Source organism: Panthera onca, chromosome B4 (genome assembly GCF_046562875.1).
Source record: "Panthera onca isolate mPanOnc1 chromosome B4, mPanOnc1 haplotype 2, whole genome shotgun sequence".
NCBI classification, from domain to species: domain Eukaryota; kingdom Metazoa; phylum Chordata; class Mammalia; order Carnivora; family Felidae; genus Panthera; species Panthera onca.
Genome location: NC_138345.1, coordinates 57,892,837 through 57,915,374, shown reverse-complemented (window position 1 = coordinate 57,915,374; position 22,538 = coordinate 57,892,837). Strand labels below are relative to the sequence as shown.

At 38.3% G+C, this 22,538-nt stretch overlaps 1 protein-coding gene across 3 annotated transcripts in view; it reads left to right on the top strand.

Annotated features, from left to right (window-relative positions):
• BCAT1 (branched chain amino acid transaminase 1) overlaps positions 1-22,538 on the top strand; it is a 106,460-nt gene that overhangs the window by 49,394 nt on the left and 34,528 nt on the right. For all 3 annotated transcript variants that reach the window (XM_060658142.3, XM_060658141.3, XM_060658143.3), the window contains exons 4-5: positions 2,632-2,742; positions 5,112-5,231. In XM_060658142.3, coding sequence (XP_060514125.1) covers positions 2,632-2,742; positions 5,112-5,231 — 231 coding nt within the window. The remainder of the gene's footprint in view (positions 1-2,631; positions 2,743-5,111; positions 5,232-22,538) is intronic.

Sequence of the window (22,538 nt, the reverse complement as noted above, 5' to 3'; positions counted from 1 at the left end):
AATGAGGGGTGCATGGGTGGTTCAGTAGGTTAAGCATCCCACTTTGGCTCAGGTCATGATCTCATAGTTCTGTGGTTTTGAGTCTGAGCTATCAGCTCAGAGCCTAGAGCCTGCTTTGGATTTGGTGTCTCCCTCTCTCTGCCCCTCCCCTGCTCATGCTCTGTCTCTCTCTCAAAAATAAATAAATGTTAAAAAGAAAATTAAAAAATAAAAGCCTCAAATGAATGTTTAATTTTGTCAGATACATTTACTATATCTAATGAGATGATTATATAGTTTTTTTTTCTACCTAAGCTATTAATATAATGAATCTCATGTTTTCTTATGTTACATCAACTTCTGTTCCTGGGATAAATCCAACTTTTTCATGCTATGTTATCCTTTTGTATATTTTACATCTGTTACTTTTAATGAGATTATCATATAATCTTTATATATATTTGAACCTATATCAGGTGCAAACAATTTTAATTTTTAAGTTTATTTATTTTGAGATAGAAAGTGCAAGCAGGAGAGGGGCAGAGAGAGAGAGAGAGAGAGAGAGAGAGAGAGAGAATCCCAAGCAGGCTCTGCACCCTCAGTGCAGAGCCCGATGTGGAGCTCGAACGCCCGAACCGTGAGATCGTGACCTGAGCTGAAATCCAGAGTCGGATACTTAACCAACTGAGCCACCCAGGCACCTCAGGTGCATACAATTTTTAAATTGTAAGGTAAATGGAATCCTGTGACATTACCTTTGAATTAAAGTTTATTTTGTTCTGCATTGACTAATGTAACCTCACCAGCTTTACTTAAAAAAAATTTTTTTTTCACATTTATTTATTTTTAATAGAGAGAGACAGAGCACAAGTTGGAGAGGGGCAGAGAGGAGACACGGAATCTGAAGCAGGCTCCAGGCTCTGAGCTGTCAGCACAGAGCCTGACGCAGGGCTCGAACTCACAAACTGTGGGATCATAACCTGAGCCGAAGTCGGACGCTTAACCGACTGAGCCACCAGGTGCCCTAGACCACCAGCTTTACTTTATTTATTTAATTAAAAAAATTTTTTTTAATGTTTTTTATTTATTTTTGAGACAGAGAGAGACAGAGTATGAGCAGGAGAGGGGCAGAGAGAGAGGGAGACACAGAATGGAAGCAGGCTCCAGGCTCTGAGCTGTCAGCACAGAGCCCGGCCCGGGGCTCGAACTCACAAACCAAGAGATCATGACCTGAGCCAAAGTCGGATACTTAACTGACTGAGCCACCCAGGCGCCTCCACCAACTTTAGCCAGAATTTGTATGACATAATTCTTTTTATGTCTTTTTGTCTCATGTGTGTTTCAGATGTTATCAGCTGAGACCAATCTGACAACTTTATCTTTTAACTGAAGCTTTAGTCCTATTACATTTAATAAGTTACTCACATATTTGTACCTAAATCTCATCTAGTGCTTTTACATTGTGCTGCATGATGTAGACTTTTCTCTTGTAAGCTCTAAGGCTATAAGCTTCTAAAGGCCCAACTATCATTCAGTTCGAATTTTCTAATTTCCATAATTTTTCTTCCTTGACTCATACTTTAGTAAATGAGTTTCTTCTTTTCAAAATGTTGACATTTTGTGGCTGTATTTCTGATACTGATTTCTGATGTAAGGTTGGGAAATATGTGAAAAGAACATGCATTCTGCAGGTGGTGTGTGCAAGGCTCTGTGTATCCACTAGGCTAGTTTATTTTTCCTGTTCTTCAAATCTTCCATATCTTTACCGAATTTCAGCCTGTTTGTTCTGTCAGTTATTTAGAGAACCAGTGTTAAAATTTCCCAGTAAAATTATTGATTTTTCTCTTTTCTGTGTGTATCAGTATACACCTACTCTTTAAATTATTATTAAGTATAATTTATTGTCAAATTGGTTTCCATACAACACCCAGTGCTCATCCTAACAGGTGCCCTCCTCAATGCCCGTCACCCACTTTCCCCTCTCCCTCACCCCCATCAACCCTCAGTTCTCAGTATTTAAGAGTCTCTTATGGTTAGTATGCACCTACTTCAAAGGTTTTTAACATCCCTGCCCAGTGGTTTGTCTGGGGCGCCATTTTGAGAAAGGTGCCATGGCCCTAACACAGGATGGTCTTGAGCTGCTTGGGTTCTATGATTTGGGAGACTAAACCAACCCTGGTCACATCTAGATTATTTACTATCCAGAGTTTGAATGAGCCCGATTAAATGAAAGGATGCATGGGTGTTTAGGGCAGCAGGGTACCATGGGTTCTTTGCCTCCATTTTCATTGTCTGGGTAGTTTGCCATGTTTTGTGATTGGAGATGTTTTCTTCCCACCTACATTGAGTGTTATTTAGTAGTATGGCTCCTAGGTAAGGGATACCTTTGACTTCCTACCAGATTTTTGGTACTCAAAGAGTTCTTTTTCTTTTCTTTCTTCTTTTTTTTTTTTTTCCTTAAAGAAGTTCTTTTTAGCCCAGCTACTCTAACCAGCCTGTCAACTGCTGGCTTTTTCTAGATTTAGAGATCTTTGGTCTAAGTCAACAACTTTACATGATGAAGAAGATGAGCGCCAATGGAAAAGTCAGTCTTTTAAACACAGATTATTTTCATTAATGATTCCCTAAGATTTATTTCTCTTTTATCTTTAGTTATTCGAAGGACTGAAGGCATTTCGGGGAGTAGATAATAAAATTCGACTCTTTCGGCCAAACCTCAACATGGATAGAATGTACCGATCTGCTGTGAGGGCCACTTTGCCGGTATGTGAGTGGATTTAGGAGTTTCTTGTATGTTTCTTTCTTTTAATGTAATGGGTCATTGTGAATTTACCATGGAACAAATCATTTCTGAATGTAGTTGACCCTTGAGCAATGCAGGGGTCAGGGGAACTGGCCCCCACATGGTTGAAAATCTGTTTGTAACTTTGACTCTCCAAAAACTTGACCGAGAGCCTACTGTTGACTGGAAACCTTACCAAAACATAAACACTTGATTAACACATATTTTTTATGTTGTGTGTATTATATACTTAATTCTTGTAATAAAGTAAGCTAGAGAAAAGGAAATGTTACTAAGAAAATCATAAGGAAGAGAAAATACATTTACAGTACTGAATTATATTTATTAAAAAAAAATCAATCTACATGCAAGTGCACCCGTGCGATTTAAACCCATGTTGTTCAAGAGTCAACTGTACTTAGATTGATATACAGTACAAACATGTGAACACTGAAGTTACTTCTGATCTACTTTGTAATCAGTGAGGTAAAAATTAGCAATTCCAGAGCCTATTTTTTGTGAGTGTCTGTGGGGGATTAATATGTATGTAGGAGATAATAGGATAAGGACGAAAAATGTACCTCAAACTAAAATCAATAAAATTTGAAGACCTTATGAATTTATAATATGTGAAATGGAAAATAGGGTGTGCCACACAGATATTTTGGGAGTATCTTGCCTAATTGCTTTGGGCAATAGCAAGTTTGCAGTGACTTATTTTGATATTTTACCCCAAGCTTTATTATTTTTTTTAAATGATATCAAAATGGTTTGTCATAGCCATTGGTTCCTGTCTAGAACATTGTTTGTTAAAGAGCAGAATTCATTATACAGTGGGTTGGATTTAGATTATAAGGCTCATATCAAGGTAGGAGGTGTCTTAGATTACTTTCCTTGCCTGAGACGTGACCAGGCTGCCTTTCTGAGCTGAAGAAGTTGTTTTCTTCTTTTACATATTCTGTGTATCTAACTTTCAGGAACCTAGCCCAAGCTGTACTTTTGAAGAAGCCCAAGTAACTACTCCTTTTTAGCCAGGTTCTTCCTTTTCCTTCCTACTTTTGCAACCCATGCTTCACCTACCTCCTTCAGAGGCCATAATATAGTACCAGAAGGGAAATTACAGTGAATTCTTTGAACTTGTTTAATTCTTGTGCCATTACAAATTACCAGGAAATACTTTAAAGTGGGGACAGGAGGAAAGGGACGTAACATCTCTTGGACCTCAGCTCTACCACAAACTGTGTCTGATGGTTTTACATTCTTTGCCTGTTGAATCATAACAGTAAGCCATTTCCAAGAAGGTGTATGTTGTACATTTTAGTAGCACCTTTGTACTAGAAGAAAATTCGAGCCCTAAGAGGTTAAATGACTTGCCGTAAGTCACAGAGTAAAAGGACATGGCAAGAAACTGGGTGCGAGTCTATTTAATTCCTGGTCAAGTTCTCTTTCCACTAAATCTTATCGCTAGACAACAGTACCAGAGATGCCTACAGGTGATGCAGGGTGATGCTATGTCCTATATGATGGACAATCCTGATTTCTATAATACTGTGCTATGATTCCTGGTTCTAAGTTCCCATTTAAATAGCCAGTTCTTGATGTCATGAGTTTTGTTCACATGCGTGTTTCTGACTCATTTCAGTCTTGGATGACCCATCACATACATCTCTGACAGTATGTTTCTCTGTCCTGTTGAGCGAGTAGAAATTACTTATTTTACATACTGTCACCTATCTAGTACATGAAAACCTTTTTCTCCTTAGAAATAAACTGCCCTTTGCCTTTGCCCATTTTCCTGTTGGGTCATCTGTGTCTTTCTTACTGATTTTCAGAATATCTTAACATATTCAAGTTATGATCCTTGGTTAGTTATGTGTTATGAATAACTTTACCCAATTTGTTGCTTCTTACATCTTCTAAAGAACAGAAATCATTAAGTTTTAAATAGCCAAATTTTACCCATTTTTTTCCTTTATGATTTGTGCTTTATGTCTCTGATTTAGGAATTCTTGTCTACCTTTAGGAGACACAGGTATTTTAAAATGTTTACTCCATAAAAGTCTTAATGTCTTATCGTATTTAAGTATATAATCCAACTCTAGTTGATATTAGCTACAGTAAGAGGTAGGGATCCAACATTTTATCTCCTCCATATGGATAATCCATCATGCCATCACAATTTTGGTGGAAAAAAAAACACAGAAAAAAAATTCTTGTCTGGTTTTATTATTACTGCTTTTTTTTTTTTTTTTTTTTTTTTTTTTAACAGTCTAAAGCTTTCGTGAGGATCATTTCTTATTGCTCCAGTGGAAGAAAATCCCATTATTCATTATGCTTTACGTTCCTTCAGGTATTTGACAAGGAAGAACTTTTAGAGTGCATTCAACAGCTTGTGAAACTGGATCAAGAATGGGTCCCCTATTCAACAACTGCTAGTCTCTATATTCGTCCTACATTCATTGGAACTGAGGTACAAACCAACTCCTGTTTTGGGGTACTTTGGTAGACAAGTTATCATTGTTTATTCTTGTGTGAAACTTCTAGCATATAGTTTGAAAGGGCCGCCAGCAACATCATAAATGACTCCTTTCTCCTGATTATCAAGATTAGGTGTTGGCAAACATTTCTTTAAAGGACCGGATGGTAAATATATGAGGCTTTGTGGGCCATTTGGTTTCTGTCACAACTACTTGATTCCACCATTGTGGCACAGAAGCAGCAGCCACAGTTACCAATGTAGATGAGCAATGAGCAAGGCTGTTTGTCTTCCTTTAATCAAGATTAACCAAATACTGATTTCCTCAATATTTTTCTGAGTTTCCTCAGAGGCATTCCTCAGTGTAATGTCTCGTCTTGGCAGTAGTTCTCCAAGGTCGAAGTGGTAATGGTTTTGAAATTTGGAGAAGGAAGAGCTGCTGCTTCTTATTTTCATTTTCCTGAAGTCTTGGGATTACTAAGGATTGGGAGTGGAAGGCCCTCTTCCCTCACAGGAAATGTTGAAAATAAAGTTCACAATGGGAGGGTTAGAACTTGAGAGTAGTAGCTTTAAACACCCTGGCTGTAAGATCTGCTGGTGAGCCACACTCTACTGGCTGAGGCCCTTGCAAAAGGACATGCCTGGAAAGGCTAAGGCCGTTTGTGTGGGTTGAGTATGTTCTATAAAGACCCTCTCACTTGTCTCCTTCCTCTTAGAGTGAGTGATACGAAGGGATAATTGATGGGTGGGGGAGATTGAGTGTGGGTAGCATATGGAGATCTTTAGGAATAGAGAGGAAACATAACGCTTTTACTATAGTCTAGCCATTCTGTTCTCTACTAAGTAATTGTAAGCTTACCAAGTTCTCTACTATGCCATCTGGATGCAAGAAGTAGGGAAATAGAAGGCCATAGAATAAATACCTAAATGGTCTTTTGACACCCTCTTGATGCCTTTGAAAGACTATTAAGAATCTAGATAATGAACTTCATGAACTGTAGTCTCCCTAGCAAACTTGAAAGAATTGGGACAATTTAAAAAATGATCTGCTCCTTATGTCTCTGGCATTTTAATATTAATGAACTTTTAATCTATTTTATATTTTTATTTATATAATTTTATTTTTTTATTTTTTTATATTATGTAACTTTAGGATAGGAAGAAGCAATTTTTAATGTTTGTTGAAACATTTTTACTAATCTGGAAGCACTGTCTTCCTGTTATCCCGAAGTAGTTTCCCACTGTAAGATCTAATTCTTCTATTCTGAGTTTGTTGAGAATTTTTGTCACGAATGGATGTTGGATTTTGTTGAATGATTTTTCTATATGTCTTGACATGATTGTGATCTTGTTCTTCATTCTATAATTATAGTGTATTCATTTTTTGGTTTTAAAACAACCTTGCATTCCTGGACTAAGTCCTACTTGGTTATGGTGAATAATTAGTATTATATCTTGTATTCAGTTTGCAAGTATTTTGTTAAGAATGTATGTCAATGCTCCTAAAAGGTATTGGTCTGTAGTTTTCTAGCATAATTAGTTCTGTGATTTAGCAAATTGTTTAGAGTCCCGGAATCCTATAATCTAGAGTTAGACCACCTTTTAAATCTGATTTTATAGTCTAGCCTGTTGTCACAATAATCCCCTCTATTGGCAGTCTTCAACTTTTTGTATTTGAATTACCCAAGTATTTTTTAAAATATATGTGTTGACTCCCATCCCCAGAGATTTTCATTGAGTAAATCAGAATGGTAATTCTGATGCCTGCCCATATTTAAGACTCTTGGTGACAAAAGCCATGCCAAGTAGTTCTCTTCCACTCTGCCAGCTTACATATTTGATCATGCCTTGGGCCTCAGAGTCAAGAATTTTTAAAAATCTGCTTTATAAGCAATAGGGTAAGAATTGAAGGAAATAATTGATATCATTTGATGTGTCAACATTATTTATATTTGGTTGGTATATTTATATCAACTAGAATTTTTCTAATTAATGGTGTAGGCAGAAAAAAAATCACCTATAATTCAGAAATGAGCATAATACAAATAATGTTCAATAAAACATGGATTTAGGCATTTGTACTCTACACAGATGTTATATAATCTAGTCTGGTAATTATCATGCACTGTCTTTTCATGGTGGTTGCATTAATAAGTGAAGTATTGGCTGGAGTATTGGCTTAGTCTCAATGACTTCTGGTTCACTGGGATTACTTCATCAGGGATGACTAACTTTTGCTGCCCTTTTTACGTTACTTGGTTTTGTGAGGGTTCTGTCTTGTCACTGGCTTCACAGAATAATTGTGGGCTCAACCTCCATATCAGTTATCTGATGTTTTGGTCTTATCTACTGTGGCTGAAATCCATTTTTTTTTTTCATGTTCTTTTCATGAGTAGATTAACTGATTAAGGCAGTCTTCGATCAAAGAGTTATTTTGATTTCTTTGAATGAGCAAATATATGTTGGGGTCATTTATTAAGTGATATCACCCCCTAGTCGATCTCTATTCCCAGGTATGATATTCCCTTATGTGTATAGAATATTCAGTGTTGAACAACAAATTTTTTTGTATTGAGCTCCAGCCCAGATCCAAATAATCTAAATCTGTGGAGCCAGGATCAGAGACTCTGCATTTAAACAAACTCTCCAGGGATTTCTTAACTACTTTCAAGAGTATCACCATCTCAAACCTTGTGAAAGAATTAAGCGTATGTCTAGCAGTCTTGAATGCTTTATTTGCTCCAGGGATTGTAAACTGGCACCAGGTAGAAATATTTATATCTTTGAAAGCTCAGTGTCATCCCAAGGGCAGGGTGTTGTTATCACTTTCAGGGGCCATGATATAACATTCAAATATTAATCATTCCTTCTCATGCCTAGTACAATTTGGTAGCTGCCATGTACTGAGACAGTGACTCTAATACCAACTTCTGAATTTCATTATATTTGCAATATGATGCTTCTTTACATGTTTTATAATTAACTGACCCTTCATTTTTACCAATTTTCATAGGTAATACCTATGTATGAATGTATTTGTACAGTTTGTCATATGTCTTCTGGCCTTTGATAATAATTGGATCCATTATTAAAATCCTTTTAGGTTTAGGATTGTAATAAACAGGAAAGTATTTTATTGGAACATTTATAATCAGCTAGTAGTATGTAACCAGTGAGTAGAGATTGCCAATAAAAAAATACCAGGCTGCCAGTGGGTAGAAATTAAAAAAATATTTTTTTTCTATAAGGTTCATATTATTAAACAAAATACTAAACATGAATACATAAACCTTTTGTAACAGGCTTAAATTAGAGAGTAAAATCATTCATGTTACCAAAAGATTTTTCAGGGGTGCCTGGGTAGCTCAGGTGGTTGAGTGTCCAATTCTCAATCTCAGCTCAGGTCTTGATCTCGGGGTCGTGAGTTGAAGCCCATCATTCGGCTCCATGCTGCACCTGAAGCCTACTGTACTTATTTATTTCTTAAGTGTTTGATTGTTTATATATTTATTTACAGAGGGAGAATGTGACCAGGGGAGGGGCAGAGAGAGAATCCCACGCAGGTTCCACACTGTCAGCACAGAGCCCAGTGCAGGGCTCGATCTCACCAACCATGAGATCATGACCTCAGCGGAAATCAAGTCAGACACTCAACCAACTGAACCACCTAGGTGTCCCCTGAAGCCTACTTAAAAAAAAAAAAAAAAATTTCAGCATCCCTTTAATATCTTCTGAGTATTTGTAGGTAATTAAAGAGAAGCTAAAAGCTGTAGAATGCTTCAGACCACAGCTGATTATGTGTCAATTAGAATTTAAGATAAAATCTGAAATTGTAATATTTAAATAAAGAACATTTACATGAACAGTTTCTAAATTTTCACTTTACCAGACAAGAAGCAAAAATTATATGACTGTCAGGTTCAGTACCGGATACCGAACATTACATCTAAAAAAGCTGAGTTTCGCTGATTTTAACATGTTTTATCAAACTTCACTCTCTTTGGTAGCTCCAGGCAGGTGCAGCTATATGAACGTACAAACAGACACAGGCTTTATTTTGTCAGTGATTCTAAGTGTACAGGTGATTTGACCATAGTCTGTAGCAAAATACGCACAGCCATGAACTCTGGAATCCTCTTGTATGGTCATGGCTCTCAGCCTTTCACTTTCCAGTTTCTCTCAGTGCCATCTCATCTCACTGGAGGCAGCACTGCATAATAGCAGGGCTGAGAAGCAGTGTCACAGGAAGGGTCGGGTCTGATGGTTAAGAGTCAGCTCACCCAGCCCCTTTGACGAGGTCCCAGGCTGACTGCCACAGATGTGTAAGCTACCAGTAGATTGGACTTTTTTTCAGCTGTACTCCAAGATCGACTGACCTTCGCTCACGTGGAGGTTGATGAATTCCTCATATTCAGTTAACTCCTACTTCTGCATTCAGAGTGCCCCTAAATAAATTTGTGCGCTTGAGCTCAACTAGAGAGGCAGTCTGCTTTTGGTCAATTCCAGCCTCAGATGCACAGAATACAATCTGAACAGTGCAGAGCATTTTCAGTCACTTCACATAAAACACTCTCTCCGTTCACATCTTCTGGAAATCTGTCAGTATGACATTCTCATTAGAGCTCACATTTACAAAACTCCTGCTGCCAAATGGTCCACTCCTTGATTTCTGGTTCACTGCGTAGGGAGCTTAAGGACATAAATTTCGTAGACATGTCTTTCTTTTCCTTTTATCACCTTGTAAAATCTTCATATCACCCATATAATGTAACCTATAATCATAACAGTTCCCATGAAAAGAATTCCCTTTATTCACTGCCTTTATTTATGCTTATACATCTTATATCTTCCCATCTTTTCTCTTCATTCTGTAGCCTCTATAGATGAAAGAATCTGAACAGATTTGACAACTAGTTACAGCAGCAATTAGTGATCGTTAACTTGGGTTTTGTCTACACTTTAATTTTTGTAATGTTTATTTATTTTTGAGAGAAGGAGGGGCGAGCGAGCAAGCGGGGGATAGGCAGAGAGAGACAGAGTCACAGAATCTGATGCAGGCTCCAGGCTCTGAGCTCCAGGCTCTGTGTCACAGAGCATGACACAGGGGTTCGAACTCATGGACCATGAGATCATGACCTGAGCCGAAGTTGGTCGCTCAATTGACTGAGCCACCCAGGCGTCCCAACAATTTAATTTTTTTTTTTAATGTTTATTTATTTTTGAGAGCAAGAATTCCAAGCAGGCTCTGTGCTGTCAGCACAGAGCTGGACACAGGGTTCGATCTCCTGAACCATGAGATCAGGCCTGAGCCGAAACCAAGAGTTCAACATGTTCAACTGACTGAGCCACCCAGGTGCTCCTCGTCCACACTTTTAATGTGCTCTTTTGCGATCCTATTTGAGATATTTATTCACTACACTGGTTACAAACAGTATTAAATTCTCATTTGCATAACTTAACAAGTTTCGCATTAATGGCCCCGTCTAAGTATCTTCAAATTTTGAGTTGGTTTTCCGAGATCCAGCTTATTTGCATTGATTGCAGCTTGTGATGATCAGCTTGTTCTCATCAGTCTACTCATACCAGTGGACAGCCCCTTCCACTGCATCATTATCACAGGGGATGCTTCTTGTGGTCATCTTCATTTCTACCCTTGGAGTGTGGTGCAGCCAGTTAATAATTCTACCTCTCAGTTCAGGGCACCTTCCCATCACGGGCGCTGAGGTCTTTCTCTTGGTTTCTTGATTCCCTTCCATCTTCATTCCCCAGTCTCATCTCATCTCCTTCTCCCCCATTGGAAATCATTATCATGTATTGAATGAATATTCTTTTGGTTTGTATGTGTTTTTAAGTATTTCTCATTACTTTGTATGCCTGGCATTTTCGTTTATGTAAATGGTTTTGTTCTACAGATCTCATTATGTTTCTTAACGTTTTCCCAAGGCACATTGTTTTTCATTTCTGTCCAGGTTACTGTGTGTATATCCAGTCCATCACTTCTTTCATTCTTTCATTCTTTCGTTCTTTCAACAATTTTTTTGATGATTAATTTTTATTTCTGAGGAATATAGTGTGCATGTGAGTTGGCGAGGGGCAGAGAGGGAGACACAGAATCCGAAGCAGGGTCCAGGCTCTGAGCTGTCAGCACAGAGCCCGACACGGGGCTTGAACCCACAGACCGTGAGATCATGACCTGAGCCAACGTCGGACGCTTAACTGACTGAGCCACCCAGGTGCCCCTCCAGTCCATCACTTCTAACCGCTGCAACGTTGTTCCTGCCAGACACCTGCCACACCTGTCCCAGTTGTCTTACTAGGATTCCATTTCCCTGTTGCCTTATATGGTCCTGCACTGAGCAGTTTGAAAATGTACAACCAAGGGAATTCTTTAAAGAGTGTTTCCCAACCAGATGCCCTTGGCCCATCTTACTTTCCCAATCTAGGAAAGTTCTGCTTTTCAGGAAAGTCCTGGTTTTCTTTGATGAAATACAGTCATTGGTCTGACACTGTCACTGTCCCCTGGCATTATGAAGCTCTCCTAAGTGTCAGCCATAGTGCTTGCTGCCTCCATTGTGCTGAAACAACCCTGTGTGTAGGAGCTTATGGTGTCATTTTAGAGATAAGGAAACCGAGGCTCAAAGACATGAAATAAGAACCCCTGTGCTCTTAGCCTCTCTGTCGTGGGGTTGGGTCTAGGGATACAGTGCTGAGCAAAAGCCACAGTTTTGCTCTCAAGGAACTCAGTGTCTAGGGCAGGAGTCCCTAATAAAACCCATGAAATGAACGTGTACTGATAGGTAGAGGTCAGTGCTGTGAAGAAATGTGGTGTGGCTCAATCACAGTGGTTAGTGTGGAAATAACAGACGGGGCTACTCAGATCTTTCCCATATTGTTCTGTTATCAGTCAACCTTTGTGTCTATTTCCTTCCCTTCTCTGAGCTAACTGCTTTTTTGCTCCCAATTATATTTGACATAATCACTCCAGGTTTTATAATATGTTATATATTATGCATTACATAACACATAATCACACAATGCACACATGTGTTATATAACACACATATACACATATTCAGTTACAATACTTCCAAATTTAGGAATATCAGTTTTCACATGCCAACTTGCCAATCTATTTCTGGGATTTTATTTTTTTTTAAAGGAATTTTTAAAAATAATTTTTAAATTTTTAAAAATGTTTATTTATTTTAGAGAGAGAGAAAGAGCAGGGGAGGGCAGAGAGAGAGGGAGACACAGAATCTGAAGCAGGCTCCAGGCTCTGAGCTGTGAGTGCAAAGCCCGATGAAGGGCTCAAACTCACAAACCATGAGATCATGATCTGAACTGAAATCGGACGCTCAACTGACTGAGCCATCCAGGTGTCACCCCCCAATTTTTTTTTTAATTCAGGTATAACTATCAGATATAGAACATAATGACCCAATGCTTGCATATATTGCAAATTGATCACCACAATAAGTCTAGTTAACTTCCATCACCATACATAGTTACAAAATACTTTTTCTTATGATGAGAACTTGAAAGATTTACTCTTTTAGGAACTTTCAAATGTTCGCGATATGGTATTATTAACTGTAGTCGCCATGCTGTAAGTTACCTCCCCAGGACTTACTTACTATGTATCTGGAAGTTTGTACATTTTGATCCCCTTCACCCATTTCTTCTACCCCCTGCCTCTGGCAACCACCAATCTGTTCTCTGTATCTATGAGCTCGTTTTGTGTGTGTTTTCATTTTTGTTTTAGGTTCCAAGCATAAGTGAGATCATCCAGTAGTCTGACTTATTTCACTTAGCATGATGTCCTCAAGTTCCATCCATGTTGTTGCAAGGCTGGATTCCTTCTTTTTTTCATGGCTGGGTAATATTCCGTTGTATATGTATACCACATCTTTATCTATTCATCCATCAGTGGATACTTAGTTTGTTTTTGTGTCTTGGCTGTTATAAATAATGTGCAGTAAGCACAGAGGTACATATATCTTTTTGAGTTCATGTTTTCATTTTTTTTTTGGATAAGTACTCAGAAGTGGAATCAGTGGATCGTATGGTATTTCAATTTTTAATGTTTCTGGGAATCTCCATACTGTTTCCATGGTGACTGTACCACTTTACATTCCCTCCAACAGTGCACAAGGGTATTTTTCTGGGATTTTAAAGGTGAGATTGGGGGAGGGAAAAACATCTGGTAACAAACTCAGTACGAAAGGTAAACAAAGATAAAGAAGCTTCCTTCCCACTATCATTCTGATCCAGAGTTCCACAGTTTTCCTCCTTCCACAATTCCTGTTGTCAGCTTTTCTTAGATTCTTCTAGTGGTACATATTCATACCTCTGCCTGCCTACATGTGTTTGTCATTGAAACATACATTGTGTGTTTCTTTTTACAAAACTAGAAGTAATTTTTTTTTGCTTTGTATTTTTTACTTTAAATAACAGAATAAATAAGTGTAACACAAATTCAGAATGGTTTCTTTTGCTTCCTTCTACATTGAGCAGGGTTTGGAAAGACAAGAAACTGCTTTAGCTGTATATCAATTAACTGTGAGTTTAATTGCATACCTTGGTTATGGTCACTTGGCACACATTGTTTAAAAAAAAAGATTTAAATTACTCCTACTTCACTTTATTTTAAAGGGAGTGATAGAAGGAATTGGAATAGACTCAAAAGCTAGAATTCAGGGCATTTATACGTGAGATTAGTCTGCGAGTAGAACTTAACACTCTTAAAATGTCTTCCTATAGTCTGTAAACATTTATATTTACATTTTTCCCCTGGGTTTTGTTTTGTTAAAAAAAATAGAGGAGAAAATAGAAAATATTTTAATACTCCACAATTCTCACTCCCAAGTGGTCAGAAATGAGGAAGGATACAATATTTATTAAGACTAACCTTATGCTACACAATGTGCCTCATAATTTTATAGATACTATGATACTTATACCTCACAATAGCCCTATGGATTAACTATTACTATCTCCATTTGGTAGAAGATGGAATAGAGATACAGAAAGGGAGATGTCTTGCTAAATAACTTATAAATGATAGAACAGAACAGAAATTAGAACACCAAAATGATTACCTTCCAAATTTATCACCTCCTGCCTCTCTCTTCCCATAGATATGGTGAGAGCAAAAAAACTTCAAATTGCTAAGATTGCAAGGATTTTCAAAATCTTCAAAAATTTTCAAAATTTTTTGATCACAAACCTATATTTGCACTTTGGTTGCATTTTAGAAGACTTAAAACACTCATAAATGGAGAGAGATGAAAGATGTTAAAGAATATTAATCCAATTCAAAATGCATTTGTTGAGCCTTAGCTATGTGTAAGATATCTTCTCAAAATTCCTCTTGGGGGAACAGAAAAAAAAAATAGGAAAATATTCCATCTACCTCACCCCTAGCCTGCTACAGAGAGCTTTAAGTGTTTAATCTGCTTTCATACAATGCTATTAATCATAACATACTTTTGATAATCCAAAACTAGAGGTAATTCTTTGTGCAAGTTTTGCCAAAGCTCAAAGATTTTTACACACGTTCTCACACACACATAGAGTTTAAAGAGAATTAGAATGAAAATCTGTGCACATAATGCCCAGTGAAGATTAGAACATGACAGTACAACTGGGGTCAGAACATGACTAGTACAGTTGAAACCCTGTGTGTACCCTTCTCTGTTGATTCCCCTTCCCTCCCCAGAGTCAAGTAACCATGTGGCATGTACTTAATTCTTTATTCTCTCCTCCTTTTTACCTCCTGCCCCCAAATATGGGGTTGTTTTACTATAGATGGACATCTGGGTTGTTTCTGACTTTTGACTTATAAATAAAGCTGCTGTGCACATCCTTATACACATCTTAGGGTGAACATTTGTACCACTTTTCTTTGGTATTTACCTAAGAGTTAGATGTGTTTTTGCTTTACTAGATACTGCCAAATGGTGTTCCAAAATGCTTATACCAGTTTATTCTCCCACCAGCAATGTATGAAAATTCTATTTGCTTCTTATCCTTGCTAACACTGGTAGTGTCTTGTTAATTTTACCCATTCTGATATATGTAGTCTTATCTCCTTGTGGTTTTAATTTTTATTTCTCTGAGATAGATTACATTGAGTACCTTTTTATATTTATTGGCTATTAGAAATCCTTTTTGGAAGTATCTTTGCAAATCTTTTGCCATTAAAAAGATTGATTTGTCTTTTTAATTTTTTTAGAGTCTTTATATGTTCTAGATATAAATTCTTTGTCAGAGGTACATTTGTTTCATAAGTAAGTTTCCATTCTGTGACACAATTCTTTGTCAGATAAATGTATTACAAATAGTGTTCCAGTCTGTGTCTTGCTTTTGTGTCTGTGTTTTGCTTTTTCACACTCTTACTGGTATTATTTATTTATTTATTTATTTATTTATTTATTTATTTTTAAGTTTATTTATCTTGAGGCAGGAAGCAGTGTGAGAGGGGCAGAGAGAGAGGGAGAAAGAATCCCAAGCAGGCTCAGCACTGATTACATGGAGCTCGTTCCCATGAACTGTGAGATCATGACCTGAGCCAAAACCAAGAGTCAGACTCTCAACTGACTGAGCCACCCAGGCACCCCACTTACTGGTATCTTTTAGAAAACAGAAGTACTTATTTTTAATGTAATTAAATTATTTTTTCAGTATGTTTTGTGGCTTTTATGTGTTTTATAGAAATTCTTCCTTACTCCAAGGTCATACTTGTGCTTTTCCATTTAAATGAAATCCATTTGGAAGTGAACTTTTTGTGAAGGACTCCATTTTATTTTTCTCCATATGGATGACAAGTTATTCCATTACTATTTATTGAGTGGTCTGTCTTTTCTTGCCTGATTTACAATGCCAGCTGTTGATATGTTAAGTTTCCCATAGATGAAGTTTGTTTGGCTCCTCAGCTGTACTCACTCTCTCTCTCTCCCTCCCTCCCTCCCTCCCTCCCTCCCTCCCTCTCCCCTTGTTTGTTTCTCTCTCATTTCTACATAAATGTCAGCCATACTATGAACACTCTGGTTTGTATTCTTGTTTTTGTATTCACTATTTGTCTTAGAGATTCTTCCACATTAGTACATATGGATCTACCTCTATTTTACCCACTTTCTTAGCTGCAAGGCATTCCATCGTACATATATATTACTTAATTGAATACAGGATGCCATAAATTATATGTCACCCTGTTATTTATGCACTGAAATGGAGAACATGGCTAAACTATGATGCAGTACCTTCCTGACTGAGTCATGAATTAATCATACCAGCCTTTTATTTATTTTTTAAATGTGTGTTTTCAGAGAACATCTGCAATTCTTCCGGCCATCAGTTGTGCTGCTTGGCTTATGATAGGCATTTTTTATTTTTGCATGTATCTTAATAACAAAAGCTAACACAGATTTATCTTCTTCATATGGATGTCTTCCTACTGCGGGTCCCATGAGAAGACTGGTTGTTGCTTTGTAGGAAAATATTGAATTGCAGGTGTTTGATATTAATACAGATATTTGTTTCACTAATATCAAATACATGCCCTACGTGTATTTGCACCTTTCTCTGCGATAATTTTTCTTTCAGGGCCAAGTCATACCATAACTTTTTAAAGACATTTTAAATGACAATTAACACATATGACATCACCAATGCCCATAAGCCATTGGAAGTACCATCAGTATGAACAGCTAATTCCAAGTCTGGTAATGCCGGCTTTACCATGAGTATACTGAGCCAAAAGCAATTGTAAAATGCCGAGCCTGGATTTCAGGCATGTTAATGTGAGGAAAAATGAACATCTTAGGATCTATGAAATATGGCAGAATAATTTATGCAGCTAGTGTCCTGTTGATCAGGACAAACATAAGAACTATTATTAGTAAATTGAATAAAATGAGATAGTTAAATTTGGGAATCTTAAGAGTGCAGGCTTTCTTCAAAGAATTTATGCTGTAGACATATCCCCTAGTTCACATGAAGGCATATCTTCAAGGATATTTATTGTAGCTCACAAAATTTTCTGACAGAGTGGATGTGAATATGAGAGGAGAAAGGTCAAATTTTCCTTTGGGTCAGAGCAACTGGGTAGTGACCATTTGTTGGGATGGGGAAGAGTGAGGGAAAAGGTTTTTCATGCATATTTGTTGGAGGTGATGATGGGTAGAATCTAGAGTTCAGGTTTGGACATGGTAACTTAAGCTCAAGTTACCAAGTGGTAGGTAGATCTACAAGTCTGAAATTCAGGGGAGTGTTTGGAATTTAAGTCATACATTCTAGTGTTTAACATAAAACGCCTTTAAAGTTAAGGGTTGGAATGAAGTTATTAAGAGAAGAAATGTAGACACTGATGAAAAGAAGGTGAGGACTAAGTCCTGGGCAAGCCACAGCATTTAGAAGAAAGGGAGATAAAAAGGAATCAGCTAAGAAGTCTGAGAAGTAGCAGCCTGCTAGGTAGAAAGAAAAACAAGAGGGCTTGGTGAACTGGAAGGCAAGTGAAGGACATGGAAGCAGTGATCAGTTCTGGCAAATCCTGCCCACGGGACCAGAGAAGTGAGGTCCAAGGACTGATTCTTGGATTTGGCAACACGAAGGTCCTTGCTGAAATGGATGTCCTGGAGGGGGACATGCGGTAAAGGGAATGTGTTTGTTTTAGATGGGAGATACAATGGCATATTTCTAAGCTGATGGAATTATCCAGAGAAAAGGGAAAATTGATTGTTAAAATATTCAAAAGATTTCCCAAGCTCTACCTTTGTCATGGTTCTACTTCTGAGGGTGACAGTACTGACAGGCAGTGATACGTGACCATATAAAGGTGACAGAGGTAGAGTACATCCGTTTCTTTGCTCCACTGTGTCACAGAATGCCCCACAAGACTTGTACATAGTCCCCTTCATAACCTCCTCTCCCTTGTTCTCTCTCAAATCCATGACATTCAGCCTTTCAGCCCCCTGAACCCCCACTGAAATATGCTTGTCAAGATCACCAAGGACCTCCATTTGCCATATCCAATAGTCCATTCTTGGGGCTCCCTTCAGTGTAACATCCTTTCCCGTGCACCAGCCCACTCAGGATCCTCTTTCTCATTTGGTCAGCTGGGTTGGGACTTGCCTATTTGGGGAGCATCTCAGGGTAGTTGTCAGCTCCCTGTGTTGGTCTAAACTGTCTCTCTATTCCGGGCCCATTGTGTGCTTGGCCCAGACAATAGAACCAAATTGGATGGAATCACAAAGTCAAAGTCTGAGTGCTTGAGGCTAGGTCAGTGAGGAGACCTTGGTTTTGAGGCCATTCTTGGTACAAGGAAAATGTACGTGTAGCATTTTCCTATCCTCTGGAGAAGGGGCCAGCAAACTTTGCCTGTGAAGCCAGATAGCTTCTTGTCTCTGCCTTTGTAGCACAAAAACTTCAGTAGGCAGCACATAAATGCATGAATGCATGTATTCCAATAAAACTTTTTAGAAAACAGGAAGCAGCCTGAAGTTTGACAACCCCCCCCTCCCCCCCATCAAGTCATTTCACAAAGGGAAATGAAGCGTGGTTTTTCTAAAGAGGGACTCATTCTGGCTCCTCCTGGGTACTTCTCTATTGAATTTTCTGGACCATTTGTTTAATAATCCATGCTGAAATTTCTCTTTAGGATTGATTTTGAATATAACCAAGCTGTATTCCCCAAGATATTGGTATAATGATCCTTTTTCCTAAGTGTTCATTCACCACAATTCCAACATTGAGCATTGAATGTAGTTCCATGGTCCCATCTATAGTCATCTTAATGTCACCTTCATGCCCTGCGTGTTGGTACATATTGAATTTATTTACCAGTTATAAATGATTATTTATAAAAGCAATAACAATCGCTATTTGTTGGATGCTTGAACAAGATGAGGTTATGGGTGCTTTCTACAGGTTATCTAATTCTTACACTGACCCTGTGAGCAGGAACTATCATTGCGTTTAACTTTAGACATGACAGGTAGGTGTTCTTTTGGTTGTTTTCTCCTTATCTTTAGGTTTTTTTTTTTAAACTGTGTGTTTTTTAAAGTTTAAGATCTTTTCTTTTAATGTTTATTTTTGAGAGAGAGAGAGACAGAGCACAAGCAGGGGAGGGGCAGAGAGAGAGGGAGACACAGAATCCGAAGCAGGTTCCAGGCTCTGAGCTGTCAGCACAGAGCCTGACGTGGGGCTCCAACTCACAGACCGTGAGATCATGACCTGAGCTGAAGTCCAACGCTCAACTGACTGAGCCGCCCGGGCATCCCAAAGTTTAAGATCATTCTTATTTAAAAACTAAAAAAAGAATGAAGTGCTAACCTTCTTTTTGTCAAGTGTTCAATATATATTGTCTTTCTATTTGACCAGGACTGATATCCTCTACCCATTTTAGAGCAAGCCTCAGAAAAATTCTGGACTTTAGCTTCTTCCCATGGTATTCTTTGAATGTCTACATATAAATTCTGTTAGTTTAGAGGCCAGCACTAAAGGAAATCAGGGGACAAAGGAACAATTTCTCTGTGGTGTCAGCGTAACATACAAGGATTAGCATCAGATTTTTTTTTAATCAAAATAATTCAAATATGGCAAATAAGTCCCCTAGGTTGTTTTCACAACCCCTTTCTATAAACAACATCTTATTAATATGGAGAGTCATTGAACAAAAACGTAGTGAACCTGGTATAACAATGTACAATGCTCTGTGTAGGGGACAAAGATGGTCTTCATGGGGTGTACAGATTTGTAAGAGGTAGGGAATTAAAGAAGCATTTGTAAGAAGGTGTGATGGACATTTTATCTAAATGTACGGAAGTACACGGTGCTGTAATAGCATGTAACACAAGCACCTAACCTTGTGAAGAAGGCTCGTTTTCTGAAATCACAGTAAAAATTGAGATTGAAGGATTTATATTACTTCAGAAAGAGAGGGCATGTCTTAGTCTGCTGTGGCCGCCATATCAGAATCCCACAGACCAGGCATCTCAAATACCAGAATTTATTTCCTCACAGTTTTGGAGGCTGGAAGTTCAAGATCAAAGTGCCAGCAGGGTTGGTTTCTGGTAAGGTCTCCCCATAGACGTCCACTTCACTGTGTCCTCCCAGAGCCTTCTGTGTGTGCAGAGGGAGTGGAGAGCTCATGCTCTAATGTCTCTTCGTCTCATAAGGGCACAAGTCCTGTTGGCTTAGGGCCTAATCTTTTGACCTCATTTGACCTTAATTACCTCCTTAAAAACTTTAGCTCAAAAAGTAGTCACATTGAGGGTTAGGGCTTCAATATATGTGTTGGGGGCAGACACATTTCAGTCCATAACAGGGGAGCAGAGAGCATTCTGGGTAGGTAGAATAGTTCAGGAAACCATGTAGAGGCAGAAAAGTGAGGAACTGAAAGGGGCCAGTGTGGTTTGAGCATGGGGTGCCTAGAGTGTGAGGGCCCTGCTGAAGGCTGAGGTGAAAGGAAGTGAGGCCCCAGTTTGAACCCTCTCTAGGGTAAGAAATCTTGGGTCCTTCACTTATTGTTTTAAGTTTCAGCACTACAAAAAGAGCTCTGGACTAAGAGCAGAAGATCTAGAGCTTAATAACTGACCTTGGGCAAATCATTTGTTTGGAGCCTATGTAAAAATCAGGAATTATAACCCTTAACTTTTAGGACTGTTTGATCATATAAGGTAAAACCTGTGAAATGTCTTAGAAACCAAAAACTGTGTAATTACTGAGGTGTTTTTTTTTTTTTTTTTTTTTTTTTTTTTTTATATTTTTTTTTCAACGTTTTTTATTTATTTTTGGGACAGAGAGAGACATAGCATGAACGGGGAAGGGGCAGAGAGAGAGGGAGACACAGAATCGGAAACAGGCTCCAGGCTCTGAGCCATCAGCCCAGAACCCGACGCGGGGCTCGAACTCACGGACCGCGAGATCGTGACCTGGCTGAAGTCGGACGCTTAACCGACTGCGCCACCCAGGCGCCCCTGTTTTTTTTTTTTTTTAATCTTTCACCAGACCAACTAGTTTTTCCTGCCAAAAGGTCATGAATTTGTGACTCACATGCTCAAAGCTTTGCATGAACCACTGGCCCTCTCTGTATCTCTTATAGAACCCCTCAATCCAATATTCTTTACCATTTTCCCCTCTAAAATAAATTAGGATCCTTTGGGGATTAAAAAAAGTCATGCCACTCTGTTTGAAAAATGTCCCTGTTATTCCCAATTATCTTATTTCTTCTGTCCCGTATTTGTCTTGCTTAACCAGAATTTTTCAGGGTGCCTGGGTGGCTCAGTCAGTTAAGCATCCAACTTCAGCTCAGGTCATGATCTCACACTTCGTGGGTTTGAGCCCTGCAGGCTCTGTGCTGACAGCTCAGAGCCTGGAGCCTGCTTCAGATTCTAGGTCTACCTCTCCCTACCCCTACCCCACCCACGATCTATCTCTCAAAAATAAATGAATGTTAAAAAAACAACAACAACAATTTTTCTGAAGTTTCCACACTGCTACTGTGTTTCTCTGCCTTCCACGCCACAAGGACTAATAGTACCTTTCTCAGCTCTCAAAGCACTTCCTGCCATCATTCACATAACCTCTGAAATCCTGTCTTTTTATGCACTAATTTTCTGACTGACTCAGAAGTGGTAATTTTCACTGGAACGTGTCACTTTATTTTCCATCACACCCGAGTGTCTTGTTATTTTGTGCAAAATATACATGCATTGAATACCTTTATGTGTTTGTGAGGTATAATATAAAGTAAGATGAGTATTTTTGGTACACATCAGAATATCAAGCTAAGTCAGTGTGGTCCCTTGAGAAGTTACATACTTTACCTCTATGAGATTTTATATTCTCCATTTCCCCTGGCCTTTTTTTTTAAAAGCCATTTTTCAATTCCTTATATATTAAAATAATCCAGGAAACTAGCAAAAAGAATTTAAAAAAACCAACAATGTTCATAAGGAAATGAAACTTAATGAAACTGATTTACATTACTTATCAGATGTGGTCTTTCATAACTTCTCTTTATTTGTGTGGTTTTTGCTTTATTTGAATAGAAGACTGACCTTGTCATCATAGAAGTGTGTTTACTGCCATTTAATTAATATTATAAAAGAACTTAATTGCAGCAATAGCACAGAATTTAAATTGCTTTCCAGGATAGAAGGGAGAATTCAGAGAAAACAAATAAAGGTTCCTGAGGGTAGAAGCAAACCCAGTCCCAAAGCTCCCTTCCTGATGCAGTTAACTTTTATTTATTTTCACCCTTGAAGCAGTGTGACCATTTGCAGTAAAGTCGCAGAGTTC